At 46.8% G+C, this 23,836-nt stretch overlaps 3 protein-coding genes across 4 annotated transcripts in view; 1 reads left to right on the forward strand and 2 right to left on the reverse strand.

Annotated features, from left to right (window-relative positions):
• Positions 1-1,805: 1,805 nt before the first annotated feature.
• On the reverse strand, positions 1,806-8,524 carry LOC125294284 (ras-related protein Rab-14-like). Its single transcript, XM_048242827.1, has 8 exons — positions 8,358-8,524; positions 4,874-4,933; positions 4,654-4,707; positions 4,357-4,534; positions 3,454-3,520; positions 3,066-3,153; positions 2,709-2,739; positions 1,806-2,478 (listed from the first exon to the last, which is right to left on the reverse strand). Exons 2-8 carry the CDS (start codon positions 4,923-4,925, stop codon positions 2,301-2,303), a joined length of 648 nt encoding a protein of 215 aa, XP_048098784.1. The 5' UTR covers positions 4,926-4,933; positions 8,358-8,524; the 3' UTR covers positions 1,806-2,300.
• Positions 8,525-9,331: 807 nt separating this feature from the next.
• On the forward strand, positions 9,332-23,729 carry LOC125294285 (gelsolin-like). Of its 2 annotated transcripts, XM_048242829.1 has the most exons (18): positions 9,332-9,567; positions 9,670-9,773; positions 10,037-10,192; positions 11,196-11,396; positions 11,933-12,087; positions 12,555-12,710; positions 13,069-13,218; positions 13,508-13,597; positions 13,787-13,919; positions 14,811-15,115; positions 15,412-15,545; positions 16,249-16,339; positions 16,518-16,688; positions 17,263-17,437; positions 17,800-17,921; positions 19,438-19,515; positions 22,039-22,099; positions 22,774-23,729. In XM_048242829.1, exons 4-18 carry the CDS (start codon positions 11,204-11,206, stop codon positions 22,935-22,937), a joined length of 2,178 nt encoding a protein of 725 aa, XP_048098786.1. In that variant the 5' UTR covers positions 9,332-9,567; positions 9,670-9,773; positions 10,037-10,192; positions 11,196-11,203; the 3' UTR covers positions 22,938-23,729. The 2 variants fall into 2 exon arrangements, with proteins under 2 accessions (XP_048098786.1, XP_048098785.1); XM_048242828.1 differs by lacking the exon at positions 9,332-9,567 and having other exon boundaries at positions 9,666-9,773.
• Positions 13,319-23,836, reverse strand: part of LOC125294286 (transcription termination factor 1-like) — a 31,971-nt gene continuing 21,453 nt past the window's right edge. The window contains exon 11 of the transcript XR_007193510.1: positions 13,319-13,336. The gene's annotated coding sequence lies outside the window, so the exon portion shown is untranslated. The remainder of the gene's footprint in view (positions 13,337-23,836) is intronic.

Consider the following 23,836-nt stretch of genomic DNA (forward strand, 5'->3'; position numbering starts at 1 on the left):
TGGCCCGTCCACACGACTAACCATAACACTATAACCAGAACTGTGAAAACTGTGGTTTGTTCAATATAATGATAGCGACTGAAAGATTGATATTGCTGAATCATGTTCAGAGTGATCAGAGAGTGAGGTCAGATCAGATCAGATCATCTCTCTGCTGTGCACTGGTGAGGTCAGATCAGCCCGTATGGGGCCTGGCAGAACGCAGATCACTCAGAACCAGAACTACAGATGAAGTGACAATGGTGCTCTTACGTTTGTTAAATATTTGTTTGTGTGCAATACATTTAACATTTTACACACTCAGCTGTGAAGTGTTTTCCTTCCCCGAGTGCTGAACGTTTTTCTGTGAATCTGAAACGGTAAACATGAAATGCAGCAGCATGAGGCAGCTTGTACATCACGGTCTTTATTAACAAGATTAATACAAACCAAAGCCAATTACAGAAGACATTCCAAAGCTAACAGATCTCTCATCAGAAGGTTCATATATTTGCTTTGATGTTGTGAATCACATACGTGACCACAAATACATGGAAAAAAAAATAACAAAATCAACAGGATTAAAATAAAAAACAAAAGGATTCCATCCTTCCTTGGAGAATCACATATTTCAATCTTCAATATGACTTAAAATACATCTATTATTACAACATGATACAAATTGAATAGAAATATTCAGAATGGCGATGCATATGTGGTAATCTCCTGCCTGTCTGGCCTCTGCCTCAGTTAGAGGTCAACGCGTCTGAACCGTTTGTGACTGTAGTGTTGATTTGGTCAGGGCCCTTCTATACATATCATCATCATCATCATCATCAATTCACCACTTTTGGTCTCTAGAGGGCAGCTAGGGGGTCATCGGTAAATTCTGCCTCTGTCCAGTACGGTCGCTGGCGATCATCCTCGTCTGGTTTTAGGACGACGCTCTATTTATAAATACAGAATTCTGGATTCAATGGTCTTCGTAATAAGGCAACAGAAATGACGTCATCAGAAGGGGACGAATAAAGCAAACCCAAACAAACGAGGGTGATGTGGCGAGCTGGGGTAGGCCTCATGCACACACACACACACACACACACACACACACACACACACAGTGTCTGCTCAACACCTCTGCCAGATGATCCTTTCTGATTCCCATCCTCATTGGACACACGCAGCCATCTTCCTACAGCAAGACCGTTCACACACCTCAGGCACACACACACGTCTCATCTCTCACGCCACACACACACACACACACACCTCATGAGTCATATACACCACTGATGCTACAGGAGCGCTCACCCTCCCACCCACCCACACTCCGTATGCTACAGTAACACACACACACACACACACACACACACACCCGGATTGACCAGAGCATGGCCAGACAGCAGGAAGCAAGAGGTTTAGAGTTTAGGACTAACGTTCAGGATTAATACCAGTGCGGGGAGGGGGAGGGGGAGGGCGCCCGTCTCACGCGGTGCCGACGACCGATCTGGGGGTCGTCCTGCCGCACCACACCACACCACACCGCATCGTGCCGCTACAGCAAAGTGCAAACACTCAGTGGGCCTCTTCAGGGGGAGGTGTCTTCATTCATATATTACTGGATCTGTTACAGGAGTACACTTCTACTTCTCCATCACAAAGACTTTTATTTTGCCTGTGCTCCTGCAGGCCTGCGCCAGAGGGTTAAAATACACTTTAAAACACAAACGGCTCTTCAGCGATAATGCCTGCCTGTCTGCCTGTCTGTCTGTCTGCCTGTCTGTCTGTCTGTCTGTCTGCCTGTCTGCCTGTCTGTCTGTCCTCCCCCCCCATCCTCACCGCCAGAATAAGTTAAGCAAAAGGTCTTACAAAAGAGGAAACAAACAAAAAAAACTCAAATAAAAAGGAAAGACACAAGCCACTCATGCCCCAACAACACTGATCACTCATGCCCCAACAACACTGAGGACTCCAGGTTCATCTGATGCACACCCCCCTCATACACAGAGACACACACACACACACACACACACACACACACACACACACACACACAGAGAGAGAGAGAGAGAGAAGCCTGCTGACAGTGTGTGTGTAAGAGAAAGAAAGAGATTGGGGGTTGGAGGTCCAGAAAAGAATAAAACAATATCCTCAGAAGTCTGTAGGACTTTGCGCCGCCCATAGAACTTCAGACAGATAGGACGTGTGTGGCGCGTGCGTGTGTGTGTGTGTTTCTGAGTGTGCGTGCATGTGTGTGTGTGTGTGTGTGTGGAGGGGGTGAAAGGACGCTTGTTTGTGAGGGCCAGTGCGTGTGTGTGTCCCTAGCAGCTGCAGCCCTCCTTCTGGGAGGGGGTGTCGTTACCCAGCCGCCCCCCCTGTGGTGCCGAGGGCTTGTGCTGGACGCCCGACTCGGCCGCGTTCAGGTCCAGACTGCCGTCCTGGATGTTCTGGTAGATCTTCTTAGCAGCTTCCAGGAACGCGTCCTCCACATTCTCCCCACTGACGGACAGGACAGGAGAGGACAGGACAGGACAGGAGAGGGTCTTTAGCGGCTCATAACCAACTCAGGCCAGGAGATGATAATATTAAATACGGAATGCAATCACTCACACACACACACACACACACACACACACAGACACACACACACACAGACACACACACACACACACACACACACACACACACACACACACACACACACACACACACACACAGGCTTTACTTACGTCTTAGCACTGGCTTCTAGGAAGAGTAAACCTGCAAGGAGACACATCAGGTCATCAGCAACCGTAGCAACAGTAAACACAGGAACCCACATACACCAACAGCCAATGATATCATGGGAACAAGGGGGCGAATCAGAGGAGGCAGAAGCCGGAACAAACAACCAATGAGAAGATCTCCAGGAGCCTGGTGGGGTCACTTTAGCCACAAGGGGATTGGTGTGTCCAGGCCAGACAGAACGTGTTAATGGGGATTGGTGTGTCCAGGCCAGACAGAACGTGTTAATGGGGATTGGTGTGTCCAGGCTGGATGGAACGTGTTAAAGGGGATTGGTGTGTTAAGGGGGCTTGTCCACTCACCGTTCTCCTCAGCAAACTGCTTGGCCTCCTCATATGTGACGTCCCTTTGCGCCTCCAGATCCGCTTTATTGCCAATCAGGATGATGACCTGGACACAGGGACAGTCCGTCACACACACACACACACAGCACAGGACACCCATGCGCTACACTTAGAATGTTGGGAAATGACTTTCCATCTGGACAAAGCCAGGTTTCCTCCACAAAATGGCCGCTGCAGTCGACTTTAGGACAAGTAAGCTAGCACATTTGATCCCCCACAGTTAATGTGCGTTTAGTGGCAGTACCATGTTCCATGAACACTGATAGCATAGCATTGACCTTTTTGTCAATTTGATGCTCTAAAGGCCTGTGGCTGGCTGTGTGTCTATGTTTCCATGGTTACTCACTGTGTTTGGGTTGGTGAGGTTTCGAGCATCCGTCAGCCAGCTGCTCAGGTGGTTATACGTGCTCCTCCTGCAGCCCAAACAAAACGTTTACACAACATTTCAGTGCCACTGTGCATCTCTGTGTGTGTGTGTGTAAGTGAGGCAGTGCGTGCATGCGTGCGTATGTGTGTGTGTGTATCAGATACCATCAAAGCTCCTAATCTGTCTCCGTAGTAGTTGCTATTTAGCCTGGAGGCCAGGCCGAATTTAACTCTGCCCACAAAATTTGAGGGAAATTTGGTCTGGACTTGCTCCATGGACAAGCTTCTATGCCCGTTCGGGAATCAGCGACCAATCAAATCCATTGACAAGCTTCTATGCCCGCATGAAAACTCAGCGACCAATGAAATGGTCTGTGTGGGCCAAGGGGGCAGGCGAACGTTCGGAGAGCGTAGACACTATGGGCAGATCTGAGGCTATAGGACTCATGCTAGCCATTCCATTGAACCACATTCATTTTGGCGCCACTTTGACATCAAATAACGTTACAGCTGAAGCATTTTAAGCCTTTACATGAACCTTTTCTATTTCCGGAGAAATACAACATTGTGTGACTGGCGTCATAACCTTGTAACTGACTTTTCGGCTGAGTAATAAACTTTTTTCCGAAAACAATGCTATTATGGCGTAATTTACGTAATGTGCATGCAACCAGAGGGTTAAAGTGTCGCACAGGAGCAAAGTAACCGTATTCTCTGGATAAGATCCTCTCTTTTACTGTCTATGATAAGAACCATAGACGTGCAGGCAATCTGGGGGGGAAGCAGAAATTCCTCAAATCTGATGACCATCAGTATACTGCCTACTGATGACTACTCTGAACTTACTGTCCTGCTCTCTCTGTGTGTGTGTGTGTGTGTGTACCTGGTGATGTCATAGACCATCAGCGCTCCTGCGGCTCCTCTGTAGTAGCTCCTGGTGACGGCTCTGAAGCGCTCCTGTCCAGCCGTGTCCCAGATCTGGAGTTTGACCTTCTGCCCACTCACCTCCATGATACGCGTGCCGAACTCCACACCAATGGTGTGAGGGCAGTCCGCCATGACTGCATAGCAACAAACAAACAAACAGAACAGCTACTTATAAGCATTGAGAGATAGGGGGAGGGAGAGAGAGAGGGAGAGAGAGAAAGAGAGAGGGAGAGAGAGAGAAGGCCCTACTCACACTTCTTCTCTGTGAACTGATGTAGCAAGCAGGACTTGCCCACGCCCATATCCCCTGTGGAGAACCACACAAACACACACACAAACACACACACAATGTAAGAACATCACATAAGGCTTTGAATCTAATCAACAGAAGGTAATCAGCAGCAAACCGCTTACACTTGCAAATCATATGTATGCAGGACCATAACCAACGCATTTGAGGAGAGGTCACTTACCGATGATGATATATTTAAAAATGTAGGAGTAGTTGTACGGGGCGGTCGTCATTTTGGATTCTGAAAGAAAAGAAACTGTACCTTAAAATTCCATTCCAGACAACCAATTATTCAAATAACAATACAAACATTACAGCCCATAGAAATATACGGAAAATAAAAACTACAGCCCATATAAATATACAGAAAATAAAAACTACAGCACATAGAAATATATTTATACAGGAAATAAAAACTACAGCCCATAGAAATATATATACAGGAAATAAGAACTACAGCCCATTGGAATATATAAATATACAGGAAATAAGAACTACAGCCCATAGGAATATATAAATATACAGAAAATAAACAGAAACATTCTTCTACTGTGTTGATCATGATGGTGATGCTCTGTGCACAACACACACCAAGGCTACAGAGCACAGCAGGCATGACAGCAGCTGGCAGATGCTGGTGGTTTAGTCAACATGACTAGCAGTGGAAATGGAGGCGTTTCAGCAAAGTCCATAGTTTCAGTTTCACACACGAGCACAGTGAGGACTGAGCGGAACCACAAGTGAAGGCTGTGACGAACAGGAGCTGTGCGCTAATGTGGCTAATGTGGCCTGGGGATGCTGACTCCAGGAATCCCGTAAACCCACGAGTCCTCATACTTACGCTAGTCGTTTCAATCATAATGAGAAATATTCACATCACCACATTTATTCAAATACTCACTGAGAGTGAACGGTTTGCCGTTAATAATAATAAAGTCATTAAATTGAATTGGATGTCATTAGCCCCACGTATACTATAGGCCTAATAATAATAATAATAATAATATCACTGATCTGTGTTATAAATGTATAGAAATATTTGTTTAGCTCAAATCAATTGTCTTTTATGTTGCTTTGGACAAAAGTGTGTGGGAAATAAAAAAATAAACAGAAATAACTCCCTGCGCACCGTAAACACAACAGGTGCGGGATGATGGCAAGAAGGTTGAATGAAAACAAAACACTGCACACTGCACCTGATGGGATTTGGGGAGCCGAGCTGGGATATGAACAGGGAGAGCCGAGAGGTGCAGCACTGCACACTGCACCTGATGGGATTTGGGGAGCTGAGCTGGGATATGAACAGGGAGAGCTGAGAGGTGCAGCAGTGATAACACGCGTCCGACAGTAACGGCTTCTACACACAGTTGCGTGCGTTGCAGTGCTGGAGATGCATCCCATTCACTTTACATGGGCTCACATCATCCGTTGACGAACTGAATTGTGGGTCCTTGCGTCGCGTTTCTCCCGTCGCTCGGGTTGAGAAGTTCATCTGTTGCTGCACCGACAGACAGCACCGGCCAATCAAGCCAATCGACGGACGGCACCAACCAATCAAATTACGGTTATACTTCAAGTCATTTGCATAGCTACCGTCGGGAACACCCACTGGCATGCGTTGACGGAACGCAACTGTGTGTAGAAGCCGTAAGTGTGCTGAAGTCAACACTGGGATATCAGATGCCGCTAGCACCACTGCATGCACAACAAGCTGAACAACAGGGGCATTAGAGGTAGCAACTGGGGCATTAGAGGCAGCAACTGGGGCATTAGGGGTAGCACAGGAAGGTGGCGAAACTAACCAGGGGGGTTTCCAGGCACCACACACTTTAACTAAACGCATCTGCTGAATTAATGAACGAGCGGAGCGCACATTTAAATGTGTGCTTGGCGTGCTGCTACAGTCAAACCAACAATTAGGTATGTTCTCATGTAATGTACAGATTTGTTTTCATGTAATGGACAGATTTGTGTTTGTGATGTACAGATTTGTTTTCATGTAATGTACAGATTTGTTTTCATGTAATGTACAGATTTGTTCTCATGTAATGTATAGATTAGTTTTCATGTAAATATACAGATTTGTTCTCATGTAATGTACAGATTTGTTTTCATGTAATGCACCTCATTAATAACCTCAAATAACCTCACAATTACACCCCTGAAATCATGAAGAGGAGGGACTGAACCCCAGGCAGCACTGCAGGAGGAGTGACTGGGTAACGGCTTCTTTGTAATCTCCCTGACTTCTGTGGGTCTATGCTCTGGACGCTTTGGACCATCAGCCCTGCGATCTCCAGACATGATATGAATCGACACATAACAGGATCCCATGGCCCTGCTGCAAAAGGTCTATGTGCCCTAGAGTGGCCATAATGAATGGTGTTTAATATTTCTGAGTACACCACCATGTTTTCAGACACGATCAAGCATGTTTTTGACATAAATGCCAGCTGAGTGAGTTACAGTACCTCTCCTCTAATCTCCTTCCTCACAGTATAGTTCTGGGAATAACCAGTCTATGGGAAGAGTCATGTATTTGAGCAGCGGGAAGATCATCATGTGTTCAAGGGTTTCTGTACATCCTTATTCAAAGCAACGCCTCAGATAAATGGCAATGTGCCTGCTTCTGTTCTCAGTGAGCTCTATTGGTTATTGTAGCGTTTCAGGCCTGTAGATCTACGACTTGTTTGCTAGCCATGCAATAACTACCAGCTGACGTAAAGAAATCAGGCTATCGCAACAACATCTAACGGAACGACTAGAACTACATGTGTCTGACCTAGTAATTTTTACTTAAGGCACAGCGGCAGCAGTAAACACTTGGCCTGTCTGTCTATTTCCTGGTCAGTTCCTGACAGTCATTAGCTTGATAGCCATCAAGCAAGTTATAAACTTCAGAGGCCCGTGTGCTGAGCAATATTTCCAGTCAGTGTCAGTCTGTCTATCGTAATCCAGTACATAGTCGGATCTTGCCTTTAATCCGCGAAATAAAAGATAAATCACCCCGAACTGATGTTACTTCCCGTTTTATTTTCTAGGTACTCTTGGTAACATTAGCTAGTGTGCAGTCCACTGCAGTGGCAGCTAATATTACCTACCTTGCCTGATACCTTTCTCAAGTCTGAAGTTAGCAGTGCAAAAGTAATGACGTCCTGCGTGTGCCGAGTTAAATTTGCTGATGAACGAGGAGTTAATGTTTACATGCTTGGATTTACTCAGCAACGTCGTGCATTGATCACCACAACGTTTTACATTAATAAGCCCGAAAGGGTTAGGCCATCAGGAAAGCTAACCGGATCGTTAGCTGACGTTATCTTGTCATGTCTGGTAACTTAACGTTAGCAAACAGAGAAGGCCAGTGTCCATGCCATCTGGCATATCCTCCCTGAATGTTGGGCGTGCTTTCTTTACACGGATAGTGTATGAATAATAAACTGCTAACTTAGTTCCCGACTTATTGACTTTGTCATCGTGCCATCTAGCTGATAGCTAGCAATGCCAGCTCATTTAGCTAATGTTAGCCTACTAGCTAGCTATCCAGCTAACTAACGTTAAATGGGGAAAACGCTCAAGCCTAAGGATCAATAAAGCTCCCGTATTTGCAGTAGAACTTCATAGGAGGTATTCTCTTAATGTACAATATGACAATTTGTCAGACTTACCCTATTGCTAGGTAGGTGGGGAAATAATGAAGCCGGCTCGGATAATCAGCTGGGCAGAGAGAAAACACCTATGCTAGATGCTGCCGTTGACATGCGCGTCACTTCTGCGCGTGTCCGCCCTACTCCCTTCCGTTCACAGCATCAGCCTGGCCAGCGCAGGCAGGCGCGTACACGAGCAATGGCATCACCATGAACCAGTCCCGGCGGCATGGGGGGGCTTTGGGGGGCCAGGCCCGTCCTGGAAGTCATCTGTGCCCGCCCTGGACGAGCTTGGCTGCTCCAACCAACCCCAATCCCATAGATTGATTTTGAACACTTATTAAATGTAGGCCTATATTATACGTTTGTCAATCTAGCAAGTAGCAAATAAAACTTGTAAAATCTGTATTATTCCGTAGCTAATCAATCAGGAACATTCGGTAAGACCATCACCTAAATGGAGAGGTTACGTGGCGCAGTCTACTTCACTTCTGCACTATCCCCTGTCATCCGATGACAAATATGCTTATCGGCTCGCAGGTAGGCTATATCTCATATCGTAGTTAGTAGAGGTAGGCCTAGTAGTTTTCTCGGTTTGTTTGATAGCCTTACTGTTTTTTCTTCTGAGCTATAGTCTGAGAACAGGAAGCTTATTACCACTCCAGGGACGAAGTTATCCGTAACTTCGGGGCTAACTCCCTAACACTCTATCTGAAAGCAAATGAACGAGGATTTTGGTTTTATCTGCGGATTTATTTTTGCATTATTTTGAATATGACTAGCTCCAATCTTAACAGCACGTCTACTTTTTCCACACGCATCTCACACATCCCCTCTCGCTTTCTCTCTCTCCATCCCTGCGCACGGGGCTCTCTTAAAGGAGCGGCACCATTTTACAACAATTGCATCTACATTTTCATATTATAATGTTTTGTCAAGTGTAAGCTTAAACTACCGTGATCAATTTAAGTTCCCGTGCCCCCCCTGGAAAGGTGTAATGCCCGTCCGTGAATTTGTGTCTGCCGCCGGGTCTGCCATGAACCCGTCCCAACAGCGTTGGTTAGGTTATTCAGAGCGGGTGCAATCACGGCTCAGAATTTCACAATCCGAATACAACGAGTGTTTAAACAACAATTTTAGCTCAACAACATAGGCTTTTCGACTTTTGCCAGAGACGCAACAACACCCTTTCAACCACTGTGCAGAAATAAGCTGCTGGCATTTCAACAACGTAACTGTTTTTTTTTTTATTAACAATTTTCATGTTTCTTCCCTAACTAAACTCAAATGGATATTTAAGCGTTGCACCTGCATACATCTGGACTTGTTACAGGACATTTTGAGCTTTGCTTTATCGCCTCCCTCTCAATCCCAGTCCTGACTGGGTACCCTCTACCCTCACCGCCCTCACAAACCCACACATCGATTCCATAAAAGGTAGGTATTCAGATAAAAGCCGGTGAAGCTTCCATATCTTAGCCTACATACCGCGTCATTGGGTTATTCTTGATTTAAAGATGTGGAGCAATATGCTAAGTCAAAACACCACAGCACGGTAGCCTACAGCCCTAAAGGCATGGGCTGTGTTAAGCAATGGCTGATTCATCATCCAATGTAGTAAGATGTTTGCGCCTTTCGTGTAGACTACTCTCATGTCTTCAAATGCTGGTATTTTCCATGTGTGGTTTTCTCTGAGCTAGGGGGCGGAGACGCCGACAGCTCCAGGTAGGCATATCGAGAAGCAGGAAGCTACCTGGTGCACTAGGGAGTCACCTCTCAAACTCTGTGGACGTCATCTCTCGTCTTTCACCAACTATTACACACCAAATAATATTTCCGAAGGATTGCCAGATAAGGTAGGTTATTTGATGCTATGATACTAACCTTCACGGTTTAACACTTTATTTTGGCAACACAATAAGAAGTTAGCCTATGGATGTCTTTACCCGAGATAAACTTTAATAAATAACACCTGGTCTGATATGAATGTATCGTATACAATTGATGGACTTAAATACGTGTCTGAATAATGTTTTTCAATGAGCAGTTGATAACAATAGAATCTCTGCAAAAGTGCAATTATGAGTCCAAGAAGAAGTGACTGTAGGTAGGCTATATTTTGCCTTTCTTTCTTTCTTTCTTTCGTTCTTTCTTTCTTTCTTTCTTTCTTTCTCTCTTTTGCTTCCTCTCAAAGTAGATTATGTGTGTGTGTTTTTTGTGGATTTGTGTTCAACAAAAATGTAAGATATCATCCAATCCCGAACACATAGGCTACATCTGTAGGCCTACTACATTTTTCCAAACACCCAAACGACACAGAGCATATATGAAAATGACAAATGGCGAACCTGAGTAATTAAAAGGGTGTGTGTAGGTGGGAGAGGGTGTCGGCTCAGGTGTTCTTCTCTTCTCTTCCCTATCCTTCCCTTCCCCCTCTCTGTCAGGAGGGAGGTGCGGTGAGGTCAGCCGCACACAATAGAATGGCACCCTGAGGGCATGCTGGGACTAATGTCAGCCACCCAGCGGATCATATGAGCCGATGGGCTGGATAGCACAGCGAGTGCTACTTCCCCCAGCTCTGCTAGTCATGCGTCCCTCCCCTGCTGGATAAAGCATTGTATTCGGCCCATATGCACTGGCCTATAGCCAGCCTAAAGGCTGTGATGGAAGGCAACGTCTTGTGATGTGCATACTTTTAGAGAACATGTTTCTGCGTGCGTGTGTGTGTGTGTGGGTGGATGTGTGTGTGTATGAGGGCAGGTATTTGTGCACATCATCTCATACTAAAACTAACGTGCGTACAATGTGTGCGTGTGTGTGTGTGTGTGTGTGTGTATCCGTGTGTCTCCCTGCCCCCAGACCCAGTCATGGCGTACCACCCTGAGTTTGAGAAGGCCGGGCAGGATACAGGGCTTCAGCTGTGGCGTATTGAGAAGATGGACCTGGCACCCGTGCCCAAGCACCTCTATGGCACCTTCTTTTCCGGGGACGCCTACCTCCTCCTCAACACCATCAAACAGCGCTCGGGACACCTGCAGTATGACCTGCACTTCTGGCAAGGTCAGTCCAAAGCCTACATTTTTTTACAGTCAGTTTCTCATACATGATGGATTAAGCCTAGTCTAAAAGTCTATTTTAACATGGCTTAAGCCTAGTCTAAAAGTATATCTTACCATGGATTAACCCAAGTCTAAAAGTCTATTTTAAAATGGCTTAAGACTATTCTAAAAGTCTATTTTAACATGGATTAACCCTAGTCTAAAAGTCTATCATAACATAGATTAAGCCTAGTCTAAAAGTCTATCTTAACATTGCTTAAACCTAGTCTAAAAGTCTATTTTAACATGGATTAGACCTAGGATTAAGACTAAACCTAGTCTTAAACCTTGACTCTGAGATTTTTGTTATTTTCTTTTAATCTAGTACGAGGCTTAATCTTTGTATGTGAGACTGTCTCAGTGTGTTTGGCTGGTTATACACGACTCCACTGCTGTTATCTCCTCTGTAAACAATAAACAATACAAAAAGGCCCAGTGGCCCTGGACAGAGTTCAGTATCAGTACCTGTGTCTGATCCCACTCTGCATGCCTGCTCAGGTGCGGACTGCACCCGGGACGAGAGCGGAGCGGCGGCCATCTTTACTATTCAGATGGACGATTACCTCGGGGGTAAACCCATCCAGTACCGTGAGGTCCAGGACTACGAGTCCAAAACGTTCGTGGGCTACTTCAAATCTGGCCTCAAGTACAGGGTAAGCGTTCACATGGTTCCTCCCTAATAGAAGTTAGGAATAGGAAGCATACTAACCAGTGTACATACCTCTTACGGGAACGATTCCTAACAGAAGTTCCTCTTATGGGAACCATCCTAACAGAAGTTCCTCTTACTGGGAACCATTCTAACAGAAGTTCCTCTTATGGGAACCATCCTAACTAACAGAAGTTCCTCTTATGGGAACCATCCTAACAGAAGTTCCTCTTATGGGAACCATCCTAACAGAAGTTCCTCTTATGGGAACCATCCTAACAAACAGAAGTTCCTCTTATGGGAACCATCCTAACAAACAGAAGTTCCTCTTATGGGAACCATCTTAACAAACAGTTAACAGGGAAAGTTCTCTGTTGTCTGCTGTCTTTAGTTGCCAGCTAACAGGGCCTGTCTCTTGTACTGTATGGTCATCTCATGGGTTGATCGATCAATTCTTGTGTCCAATGGCAGAAAGGGGGAGTGGCCTCAGGCTTCCGGCACGTGGATGAGGAAGATGTGAAGCGTTTGCTTCATGTGAGGGGTCGTCGCGTCGTCAGGGCAACGGAAGTGCCCGTCAGCTGGGACAGTTTCAACCAGGGAGACTCCTTCATCTTAGATCTGGGAGATGTGAGGACTCACACACATACACACACATACAGTACACTGGACACGTTATCATTAATATGATTCAGCTATAACACAGATCATAATTATGTGAAGCATATATAGTTTCGCTCTGTCTGAATAATCATCTTCTGTCCAGGCAGACACTGACCCAGGCTATCAGTGATGTCTGATGATGTAGTCGCATAATCAAAACATCCACTAACATCAGGGTTTTATTCAGTGTTATATCTACCAGTGGTGTCTGATTTGACTCTATCCATTTGAGCAGGAGATCTACCAGTGGTGTCTGATTTGACTCTATCCATTTGAGCAGGAGATCTACCAGTGGTGTCTGATTTGACTCTATCCATTTGAGCAGGAGATCTACCAGTGGTGTGGCTCCAAGAGTAACCAGTTCGAGAGGCTGAAGGCCACAAATGTGTCTAAGGGTATCCGTGACAACGAGCGCTGTGGGCGGGCAAAGCTGCACATCTGTGAGGAAGGCTCAGAGAGCGAGAAGATGCTGGAGGTGAGACACACACACACACACACACACCACACGCACACACACCACACGCACACACACCACACACACACAAACACACACACACACACACACACACACACACACACACACACACACACACCTCCCAGGCACACCACAGAGATCAAACAGGCTGCATCCATATATGCAAATTCACACCCACACACCCACACACACACACACACACAAGTATATTACATCTCTCTCATTTATTTTGGCCCCGGGCTGCATTGTGAAATCATCTCCTGCTGCCATGTCGTTCCTTTGCTTTCAGATTCTGGGGGAGAAGCCGGACTTACCAGAGACACACTCTGAGGACGAGAAGACCGACACGTCCAACAGGAAGATGGCCAAATTATACAAGGTTGGTTTGTTTGTTTACTCTCTTATCAAAACAGGGAAAAGATAGTTACTGATAGAATTGATGAAGTGCCTCATAGGCTATCCATAGAAAAGCAGCTGTTAAATATGTGTAATGCTTTTGCATCCTGATTGTCCCGAAGGTGTCGGTGTTAAACATGTTTAATGCTTTTGCATCCTGATCGTCCCGAAGGTGTCGGACGCCAGCGGGGACATGTCCGTGTCCCTGGTTTCGGGAGAGAACCCATTCTCCCAGAGCGACCTCAAGCCCTCCGACTGCTTCATCCTGGACCACGGCTCCAACGGGAAGATCTTCGTCTGGAAAGGTCAGCTGGGGTCACACTCACTTCTTGATTCCCCTATGAAGTCACACAACTCAGGGTAGTCTATGGAGATGACCATTAACTCACATTGTTATAGTCAAGTACACTGACTTCGGCAAAGAGGGATACAGAGAAGATGTTTGTAAAAGGGGTTTTTGTTCCGGTGTGATACAGGGGAAGTATTGAAAGGATTATTACAGTATTACAAAGGATTACAAGGGAAGTATTGAAGTACTGAAAAATACTTTACAATAGCTTGCCTGACCCTTGTGCCTCAATGCAGCATGCAGTAAGCCAGTAGGCTGGGGCGTGCCCATGGGGTGCCCATAGTGACTTGTGTCTGAATGCAGCATGCAGTAAGCCAGTAGGCTGGGGCGTGCCCATGGGGTGCCCATAGTGACTTGTGTCTGAATGCACCATGCAGTAAGCTAGTAGGCTGGGGCGTGCCCATGGGGTGCCCATAGTGACTGCAGAAAACATGCGCAGCTTGGTGACATGTGCTGGCACTCTGCAGGAGCCAACATGGGTCAAATTGGGGGCTTGTTTTTTGGAGCTTGAGCATAGGTCATAAAGAGAGAATAATCCAGATCCAGCCAGCATCATCCAAATCCAGCCAGCATCGGCCAGATTTTGTTAAATCTGTGCCGTGTTTTAGTTCCTTCAAAGGGCTTGGGTTTTGAGTGCAAGCTGCCCATTGTTTTTGCTAGTCACTTTGTGAGTCTCAGGTGAGCCACACAGGTGAATACTCAAGTGGGGGAGGAACTTGGTAGCAAGGGGAAGTGACCATAAATGGCAAAAGAGATAGAGGTCATACACAGTCCCTTCTGCCCTGGTGTTATGTGATCATGTGTTCCGTGTCATGTGATCACGCTTTGTTTGACGCCACGATAACAGGGAAGGACGCCAACCAGGAGGAGAGGCACGCCACCCTCAAGGCGGCGGAGGAGTTCATCAGCAAGATGGGGTACCCGCGGCACACGCAGGTGCAGATCCTGCCGCAACACGGCGAGACGCCGCTCTTCAAGCAGTTCTTCAAGGTGTGGCGCGACGTGGACCAGACCCAGGGGCTGGGCAAGGCCTACGTGTCCAACAAGATCGCCAAGATCCCCAAGGTGCCCTTCGACGCCTCCACCCTCCACAAATCTGCCGCCATGTCAGCACAGTATGGCCTCATGGACGACGGCAGTGGAGACAAAAAGGTGAGTGTGTGTGTGTGTGTGTGTGTGTGTGTGTGTGTGTGTGTGTGTGTGTGAGTGTGAGTGTGTGTGTGTGTGTGTGTGTGTGTGTGTGTGTGTGTGAGTGTGTGTGTGTGAGTGTGAGTGTGAGAGTGTGTGTGTGTGTGAGTGTGAGTGTGTGTGTGTGTGTGTGTGTGTGTGTGTGTGTGTGTGTGTGTGTGTGTGTGAGTGTGCTTGCGTGCGTGCTTGCGTGTGTGTGAGACCAGTGAACATCTCTGTATTGCTGAGCTGTCTGGATAACGGCCCTGTTCTTCTCTAAGATCTGGCGCATTGAGGGGTCTGAGAAGGTGCCTGTGGATCCGTCCGCCTACGGTCAGTTCTACGGCGGGGACAGTTACTTGATCCAGTACAGCTACCGACACGGCGGACGACAGGGCCAGATCGTCTACATCTGGTGAGTCTGCAGGGGCCACTGGGGGTGGGAAGGTTGGACAGCGGGGAGTCTACATCCACGCAAACTACCTTTTCATTTCAAAACACCATCTGCGTCCTCACACACGTCTTGTGCAGAGAGACTGAGAGAAGAAAAGGGACTTACATGAAACAAACACGTGAGCGAGAGGCCTCAGGTGAGCGAGAGGCCTCAGGTGAGAGAGAGGCCTCAGGTGAGGAGAGAGGCCTCAGGTGAGAGAGATCAGGCGAGAGAGGCCTCAGGTGAGCGAGAGGCCTCAGGTGAGCGAGAGAGGCTTAGTGGAGTAGGGATTGAGGTGTGGACATACCTCACATATGACATCACCAGCAGACAACGCCCTCTGGGAAAGAACTAAACTAAACACTGACAAACGCAAACAAACTAATCTAAACACAAACAAACTAAACTAAACACAAACAAACTAAACTAAACACTGACAAACGCAAACAAACTAATCTAAACACAAACAAACTAAACTAAACACAAACAAACGCAAATAAACTAATCTAAACACAAACAAACTAAACTAAACACGGACAGAGGCAGCAGTATAACTGGGTTTGCCAATTTGTGGAAATAATCTGGAGAGAAAACGGAGAGAAAGAGAGAGCAGGGCTACTTTATGAATTCATAAACTTAGATATTACAAAGGGCATGAAACCTAATCGAGTCGTTATGTCCTCAGGCAAGGGGACGACTCGAGCCAGGATGAAAAGGGGACGTCGGCTATTCTGGCCACACAACTGGACGACGAGCTGGGAGGAGCAGCTGTGCAGGTGAGCTCCTCCAATCAAATTAGACCGCTCAAATGATGAATGTGCCCTGTTTCAGGTGGATTGTAGATTGTATATTTAACATATGTATTATTAACATAACATAACATATGTATTATTAACACCATATTTACCGTATACATATACATATACGTGTGTGTCTGTGTGTGTGTTGTTGTAGGTGAGGGTGATTCAGGGGAAGGAGACGGCCCAGCTGATGAGCCTGTTTGGGGGGAAGCCGCTGGTGGTGTACCGGGGTGGGACCTCCAGAGATGGCGGCCAGAGCCAGGCTGCAGACACGCGCCTCTTCCAAGTCAGGGCCAACTCAGCCGGCAACACCCGTGCAGTGGAGGTGAGACTCACAGCCAGCAGGGCGGCGCCAAAGGACAGTTAGGGGAGGGCTAAAGACTACTCACCGTCTAGATGATGTGTCTGCTAGTGCAGAAGGATGACCCACAGACATGCTGAAAAATGCTAAAGTTTCAGGCATCTTCCGCATTAGCGTGTCAATATGAAATATTATATTTACATGTTCAAATATTGCTTTTGAAAATAATGAAATCAGTGTACCAGTAAGTATTTTTGGTTTGTTGCCCTGGGCATGTTGTTGATAAATATAATGAATAAAAACAATTTGTGCCATTTTGAAAGCATCATGTCTTTACAGCCTTGTTTACAGTGCACCTACTGTATTTTACAGCCTTGTTTACAGTGCACCTAATTTACTTTACAGCCTTGTTTACAGTGCACCTACTGTACTTATACAGCATTGTTTACAGTTTACAGCATTGTTTACAGTGCACCTACTATACTTTACAGTTTTGTTTACAGTGTACTAGCAGTACTTTTGCACAGAACTATAACTGATCTCTCTCATTCCTCATCTCTCGGCCTGTTTGTTTGTTTGTTTGTTTGTGTGTTGCTAGGTGGAGGCGGTAGCATCCAACCTGAACTCCAACGATGCCTTCGTCCTGGTGTCTCCCTCCTCCTCTGTGCTGTGGGCGGGGCATGGCAGCTGTGATGTGGAACAGGGCGGGGCTAAACAGCTCAGTGAGATTCTAGGGGTGGAGCTTTCTGAGGTCACCGAGGGAGAAGAAGGAGGTACATTAACCTCAAACATCCTCCACACACCTACACACACACACACCATCCCTCCCTACAACACACACATACACACACAACAAGCCCTTTACACACACCTACACAGTACACACATATACACCCTGTAGTTTAGTGTCACATTGCCTTAAGGAGCTGGGCATGCAGTAGCCTGAGAAGTTGTGGGTTCAATTCCCAGCTTCCACCGTTGTGCCCTTGAGCAAAGCACTTAGCACCGAGTTGCTCTGGGGACAGTGTAATCCCTTGTAATATAGTTGACATATGTACGTCACTTTGGACAACAGTGTAATGTAAACACTGTTAAAAACTCTCTAAATGCTATTTCTTTACATCTGCTTCGACAGGTGACTTCTGGGATGCTCTCGGAGGGAAGGCAGAGTATCGCACATCAGCCAGGCTGAAGAACAAGATGGACGTGCATCCTCCACGCCTGTTCGCCTGCTCCAACAAAACCGGAACGTTCATGGTGAGTCACCTCCAATATTTTGCCATAACAAGGATTGTGCAATGCACATACATCCTGTTACAGAAACATTTAGGGCTATATTCTGGTGATCAGAAATGGATGGTCAGAGGCGCAAAGTTTATAGACATCAAAGGCGTGGCCAGTCCACAACCGCTAATTTAATGGTGTGATTTTGTGATCAAACTCTGGACGCAAAAGGGGTGTTCTCATGTTTCTTAATCTGTCATGGGTGTGTTTTGTGCGTAACATCCTTTAAACCAATGACAATGACATCTGTCATTCCCTTTGACAGCAAGCAGCGCCAACCCGAACAAGCGCATGGGTTTTTTTTTTTTTTTTTTTTTGATAGTCAGCGGCGCATTTGAAGGAATCTGCTTGCACGCAAGACCGTATGGAACAGGTATACCTGTTTGTGACCTGTTTGTAGCAGAGTATAGCCTACAAGGATCTGCACTCGTATATTATTTGAACTCATAGGCAAAGCGAAACTAACTTCACCGTGGTCTCACAGTCAATGATAAAACAGTTCTACACAGTTAATTACTTTCACTATTGACTGACAAGGGGAAACCATCGAAAACATAGCCTGAAAAAACCAACAACACCCCAATAATATTCAAATGACTGAATAAAAATCCTAAGGATATTTATCCTGCAGAGGAGTTGCTACTTACATCTTGTGACGGTACATCCTCAGCTGTGCTTTACATGCGCCTTTCACTATAGACCAGGTTTTATCTTGGTCAGTGGCGTAATGATTTTTAGAGGGTGTAAGATGGCAATTTCCGGATCATGCGCCAGACCACACCTTATGTTGATAATTGCCACAACTCTGGGCGCAAGGTTTAATAAAAGTTAGTGGAGGAGTGCATGGCGAAAAAATCCTCACTTCATTGAGTGTAAGATAAAAATAAGCCTTGCGTCATGCTTTGTGCATCGGATGCCAGCTAGCTTAGCTGTGTGTGTGCTGGTAAACCTCACTCCCCGACTCCTCAAGAGTGCTGCTGGCATGTGAGCTAGTAGCATGGGCTTTTAACTCAGCTGTCAGCACGCTTCGCCCCGATCCGAGGTGCTGCTGTTCGCGGGTTCGTGTCCGGGCGTGTGCAGGATGTAGACGAGTTATAGGTTGCATCCGCTCAATTCCATTTTCATTAGAATCTGAAACACTTCAGTGTCATTTTCGCCTCATCTACAGCATTTTCCAGCTCCTGGGAATTATTTGAAAACGGTGTCTTCCCAATATTCATTTGAAAACTCTGGCTTTGCGTTTTATGTAGAATAGGATAGAATAGAATGGAGTTGAATAGAATAGAATAAATCTTTAATGTCCACCATAGTCTTCCATTTTTATTCCATGTGGACAGCGAATCAGCAACTCCTGTGTGTGTGTGTGTGTGTGTGTGTGTGTGTGTGTGTGTGTGTGTGTGTGTGTGTGTGTGTGTGTGTGTGTGTGTGTGTGTGTGTGTGTGTGTAAAACTAGTTTTTTGTGTAACCCCTGTAATTTATTTCCCTTTAGATTGAGGAGGTTCCTGGTGAGATGACTCAGGAGGACCTGGCTCCGGATGATGTGATGATCCTGGACACCTGGGATCAGGTAGGACACGAGCTGTAGGGTGGACACTAGCTGTAGGGAGGACGCTAGATAGGACACTAGCTGTAGGGTGGATACTAGCTGTAGGGTGGACGCTAGCTGTAGGGGTGACACTAGCTAGGACACTAGCTGGAGGGTGGACGCTAGGTAGGACACTAGCTGTAGGGTGTACACTAGCTGTAGGGTGGACGCTAGGTAGGACACTAGCTGTTGGGTGGACGCTAGGTAGGACACTAGCTGTAGGGTGGGCTAGCTGCTGTAGGGAGGGGCTAGGTAGGACACTAGCTGTGGGGTGGACACTAGCTGTAGGGAGGGCCGCTAGGTGGGACACTAGTTGTAGGGTGGGGCCACGCTATCTGTAGAGAGGACGCTAGGTAGGACACTAGCTGTAGGGAGGACGCTACCTGTAGGGTGGACGCTAGCTGTAGGGAGGACGCTAGGTAGGACACTAGCTGTAGGGTGGACGCTAGCTGTAGGGAGGACGCTAGGTAGGACACTAGCTGGAGGGTGGACACTAGCTGTAGGGAGGACAATAGGTAGGACACTAGCTGTAAGGTGGACGCTAGCTGTAGGGAGGATGCTACAGTAGGTAGGACGCTAGCTGTAGGGAGGATGCTAGGTACTGTAGGACACTAGCTGTAGAGTGGACGCGAGCTGTAGGGAGGATGCTAGGTAGGACACTAGCTGGAGGGTGGACGCTAGGTAGGACACTAGCTGGAGGGTGGAGTTGCTGTGTGTGAGTGTGTGTGCTGATACCTGCTGCTGTGTGTGAGTGTGTGTGTGTGTGTGTGAGTGTGTGTGCTGATACCTGCTGCTGTGTGTGAGTGTGTGTGTGTGAGTGTGTGCTGATACCTGCTGCTGTGTGTGAGTGTGTGTGTGTGTGTGTGAGTGTGTGTGCTGATACCTGCTGCTGTGTGTGAGTCTGTGTGTGTGTGTGTGTGTGTGCTGATACCTGCTGCTGTGTGTGCAGGGCCGGCGCTAGCCATTTGGGTGCCCTAAGCACAAATGCTTCGTGGCCATGTCTAAGGTGTCTGCCAAATTTGGGATTGAGGAATAATCATACAGACCACTGGGAGGTGGGGGAGGGGGGACCAGAGGGAGACTGGAGAGAGGGCCGCACAGGAGATTCATCTTAATTTGGTCTAGGCCTATATTACTTTTGTATTGCTTTTGCATATTAACATGCTTTAGACATATTTTATTTGTTATTTATACTACTAGCCTATTGTGGTGATTTTTTGGTGCCCCCCCCAGGCACTTGGTGCCCTACTCGCAGTGTGTGATGTGCGGATACCTGCTGTGTGTGAATGTGTACTGCTAATACCTGCTGCTGTGTGTGAGTGTGTGTTCTAATACCTGCTGTGTGTGAGTGTGTGTGCTAATACCTGCTGCTGTGTGTGTGTGTGTGTGTGTGTGTGTGTGCTGATACCTGCTGCTGTGTGTGAGTGTGTGCTGATACCTGCTGCTGTGTGTGTGTGTGTGTGTGTGAGTGTGTGTTTATACCTGCTGCTGTGTGTGTGTGTGTGTGTGTGTGCTGATACCTGCTGCTGTGTGTGAGTGAGTGTGAGTGTGTGTGAGTGTGTGTGTGTGTGTGTGTGTGTTTGCTGATACCTACTGCTGTGTGTGTGCTGATACCTGCTGTGTGTGTGTTTGCTGATACCTGCTGCTGTGTGTGTGTGTGTGTGCTGATACCTGCTGTGTGTGTGTTTGCTGATACCTGCTGCTGTGTGTGTGTGTGTGTGTGTGTGTGTGTGCTGATACCTGCTGTGTTTGTGTTTGCTGATACCTGCTGCTGTGTGTGTGTGTGTGTGTGTGTGTGTGTTTGCTGATACCTGTTGCTGTGTGTGTGTGTGTGTGTTTGTGTTTGCTGATACCTGTTGCTGTGTGTGTGTGTGTGTGTGTGTGTGTGTGTGTGTGTGTGTGTGTGTGCTGATACCTGTTGCTGTGTGTGTGTGTGTGTGTGTGTTTGCTGATACCTGTTGCTGTGTGTGTGTGTGTGTGTGTGTGTGTTTGTGTGTGCTGATACCTGTTGCTGTGTGTGTGTGTGTGTGTGTGTGTGTGTGTGTGTGTGCTGATACCTGCTGCTGTGTGTGTGTGTGTGTTTGTGTGTGTGCTGATACCTGTTGCTGTGTGTGTGTGTGTGTGTGTGCTGATACCTGCTGCTGTGTGTGTGTGTGTGTGTTTGTGTGTGCTGATACCTGCTGCTGTGTGTGTGTGTGTTTGTGTGTGTGCTGATACCTGTTGCTGTGTGTGTGTGTGTGTGTGTGCTGATACCTGCTGCTGTGTGTGTGTGTGTGTGTTTGTGTGTGCTGATACCTGCTGCTGTGTGTGTGTGTGTGTGTGTGCTGATACCTGCTGCTGTGTGTGTGTGTGTGTTTGTGTGTGCTGATACCTGTTGCTGTGTGTGTGTGTGTGTGTGTGTGTGTGTGTGTGTGTGTGTGTGTGTGTGCTGATACCTGCTGCTGTGTGTGTGTGTGTGTGTGTGTGTTTGTGTGTGCTGATACCTGTTGCTGTGTGTGTGTGAAGGTGTTTGTTTGGATCGGGAATGAGGCCAACGAGGAAGAGAAGAACGAGGTCATGACGTCTGGTGAGGAATATATATTGATGATGTATTTTAATATCACACACACACACACACACACAGCTATGCTGCCCTACCTGCTCATCGCCATTCAGTGCCAGCAATCGTGCCGTCCTATTTAAAGAGGGCCATTAAAAGAAGAATGGTCTGTACACAGTAAGGCTCCAAAAATGTAAAACACGTTATTCTCTTTTCTTTGAAATCATGAACTGCGTATGTATGACACGCCAATGGCCACTAGCATGGTATGCATAATAGCATTTTGGGCTGTTTATCAACGGCATTACCTAACCCTAACCCTAGAGGGCGCTGACACACACGCGGAAGTGAGACAGGAAGTGGGGTGTATGTTTACGAGGCGTTGGCATACACGCTGATCGCTCAAAATGCGTGCAGATAACACGCCAGTTATTTTGAAGTGGGGTGTATATTTACACAAAACCATGATACCAAGTTGCTTTTCTAACGGGTAATGTTTCGATCACAAGGATCTATCTCTCCCCTTAAGAAAAGAGAAAATTATGCTCTTTTTTCACATTTTTGAGACTAATATTGTACAGACCTTCCTCGATTTTGATGATGTTATTTTGTCTAGCACCAGAAAAGCCTTTTGTTTGTGTGGATGACCGCACACTTGGTCCCCCTATTTAACGAGTCTCTATTGCTCTTGCTCTTCACAGCATCCCAGTACATCCAAACGGACCCGTCCAACAGAGACCCCAGGACGCCAGTGGTCAAGGTCAAGCAGGGCTTCGAGCCGCCCACCTTCACTGGATGGTTCCTGGGTTGGGACTTTAAGTACTGGAGCACTGACCCACTTGAACGAGCCATGGCTGACCTGTAGATAATGTGACCCCGATGACCTTGACCCAACCCGACCTCAGTTGACTCGGAATCGGACACAGCCCACATCTGCTGCCGTTCTTTGCTGGATGTGTGGCGGGCTCTGACTCAAGGTCAACTGCTGTCTGGGACGGGTCCCGTGCAATACAGGGTGTGAACAGGGCAATGTGTGTGTGAGTGTGTCTCATAAAGGTGTTTTCAGGAGTGTATTTCAGAAGTGTCCTAACAGGTCAAACCAGAGCTTTAGACAAACGTACAATCACCCAGCAAAGCACCCCATTGAAGGTCACACCTGTACACCCAGATAACATCCTGTGCACAGTTACCACAGTCATAGTCTCCACAGCAACACAGCATAATCAGTTGTGCCTAACGACCTTAACAGTAACCTCCTCATACACGCGTCACTAATGTAGACTTCCTTTGCTACTGGGTTCACTTCCTCACACATAGAAGATCCCATGTCCAGTTCCTGGACTGCCTTTCTATTGCAGTAGCTGCTTCCTCACACATATAAGATCCCATGTCCAGTTCCTGGACTGCCTTTCTATTGCAGTAGCTGCTTTTGTTATGGTGCAGTGAGTACACACACATGCTGTTACAGAAACACTTGGTCGCTTAGTCCAGTGCCTGTCTTAGTCTTAGTCCAGTGCCTGTCTCTTTGCCTCTTTCAGCATTTCTCACACTCTCATGCAGATGCAAGCAAAACTACAAAGCCTTAGTTCAATCTCAGCTGCAGTTATGAACTCAGTGGTTGATGTAAAACATCTGCATTAAAATGCTTCTTCTGATAGCCTGCGTCTCTCTCTCTCTCTTAGTAAACCTGGGTATATTCTAGGGCAGTAAAGGTCATTAAGGGCCAGGGTACAGTAGCACCAAGGAGGGTCAGGGAATCACATC

This window comes from Alosa alosa, chromosome 5 (assembly GCF_017589495.1).
Source record: "Alosa alosa isolate M-15738 ecotype Scorff River chromosome 5, AALO_Geno_1.1, whole genome shotgun sequence".
NCBI lineage: Eukaryota > Metazoa > Chordata > Actinopteri > Clupeiformes > Clupeidae > Alosa > Alosa alosa.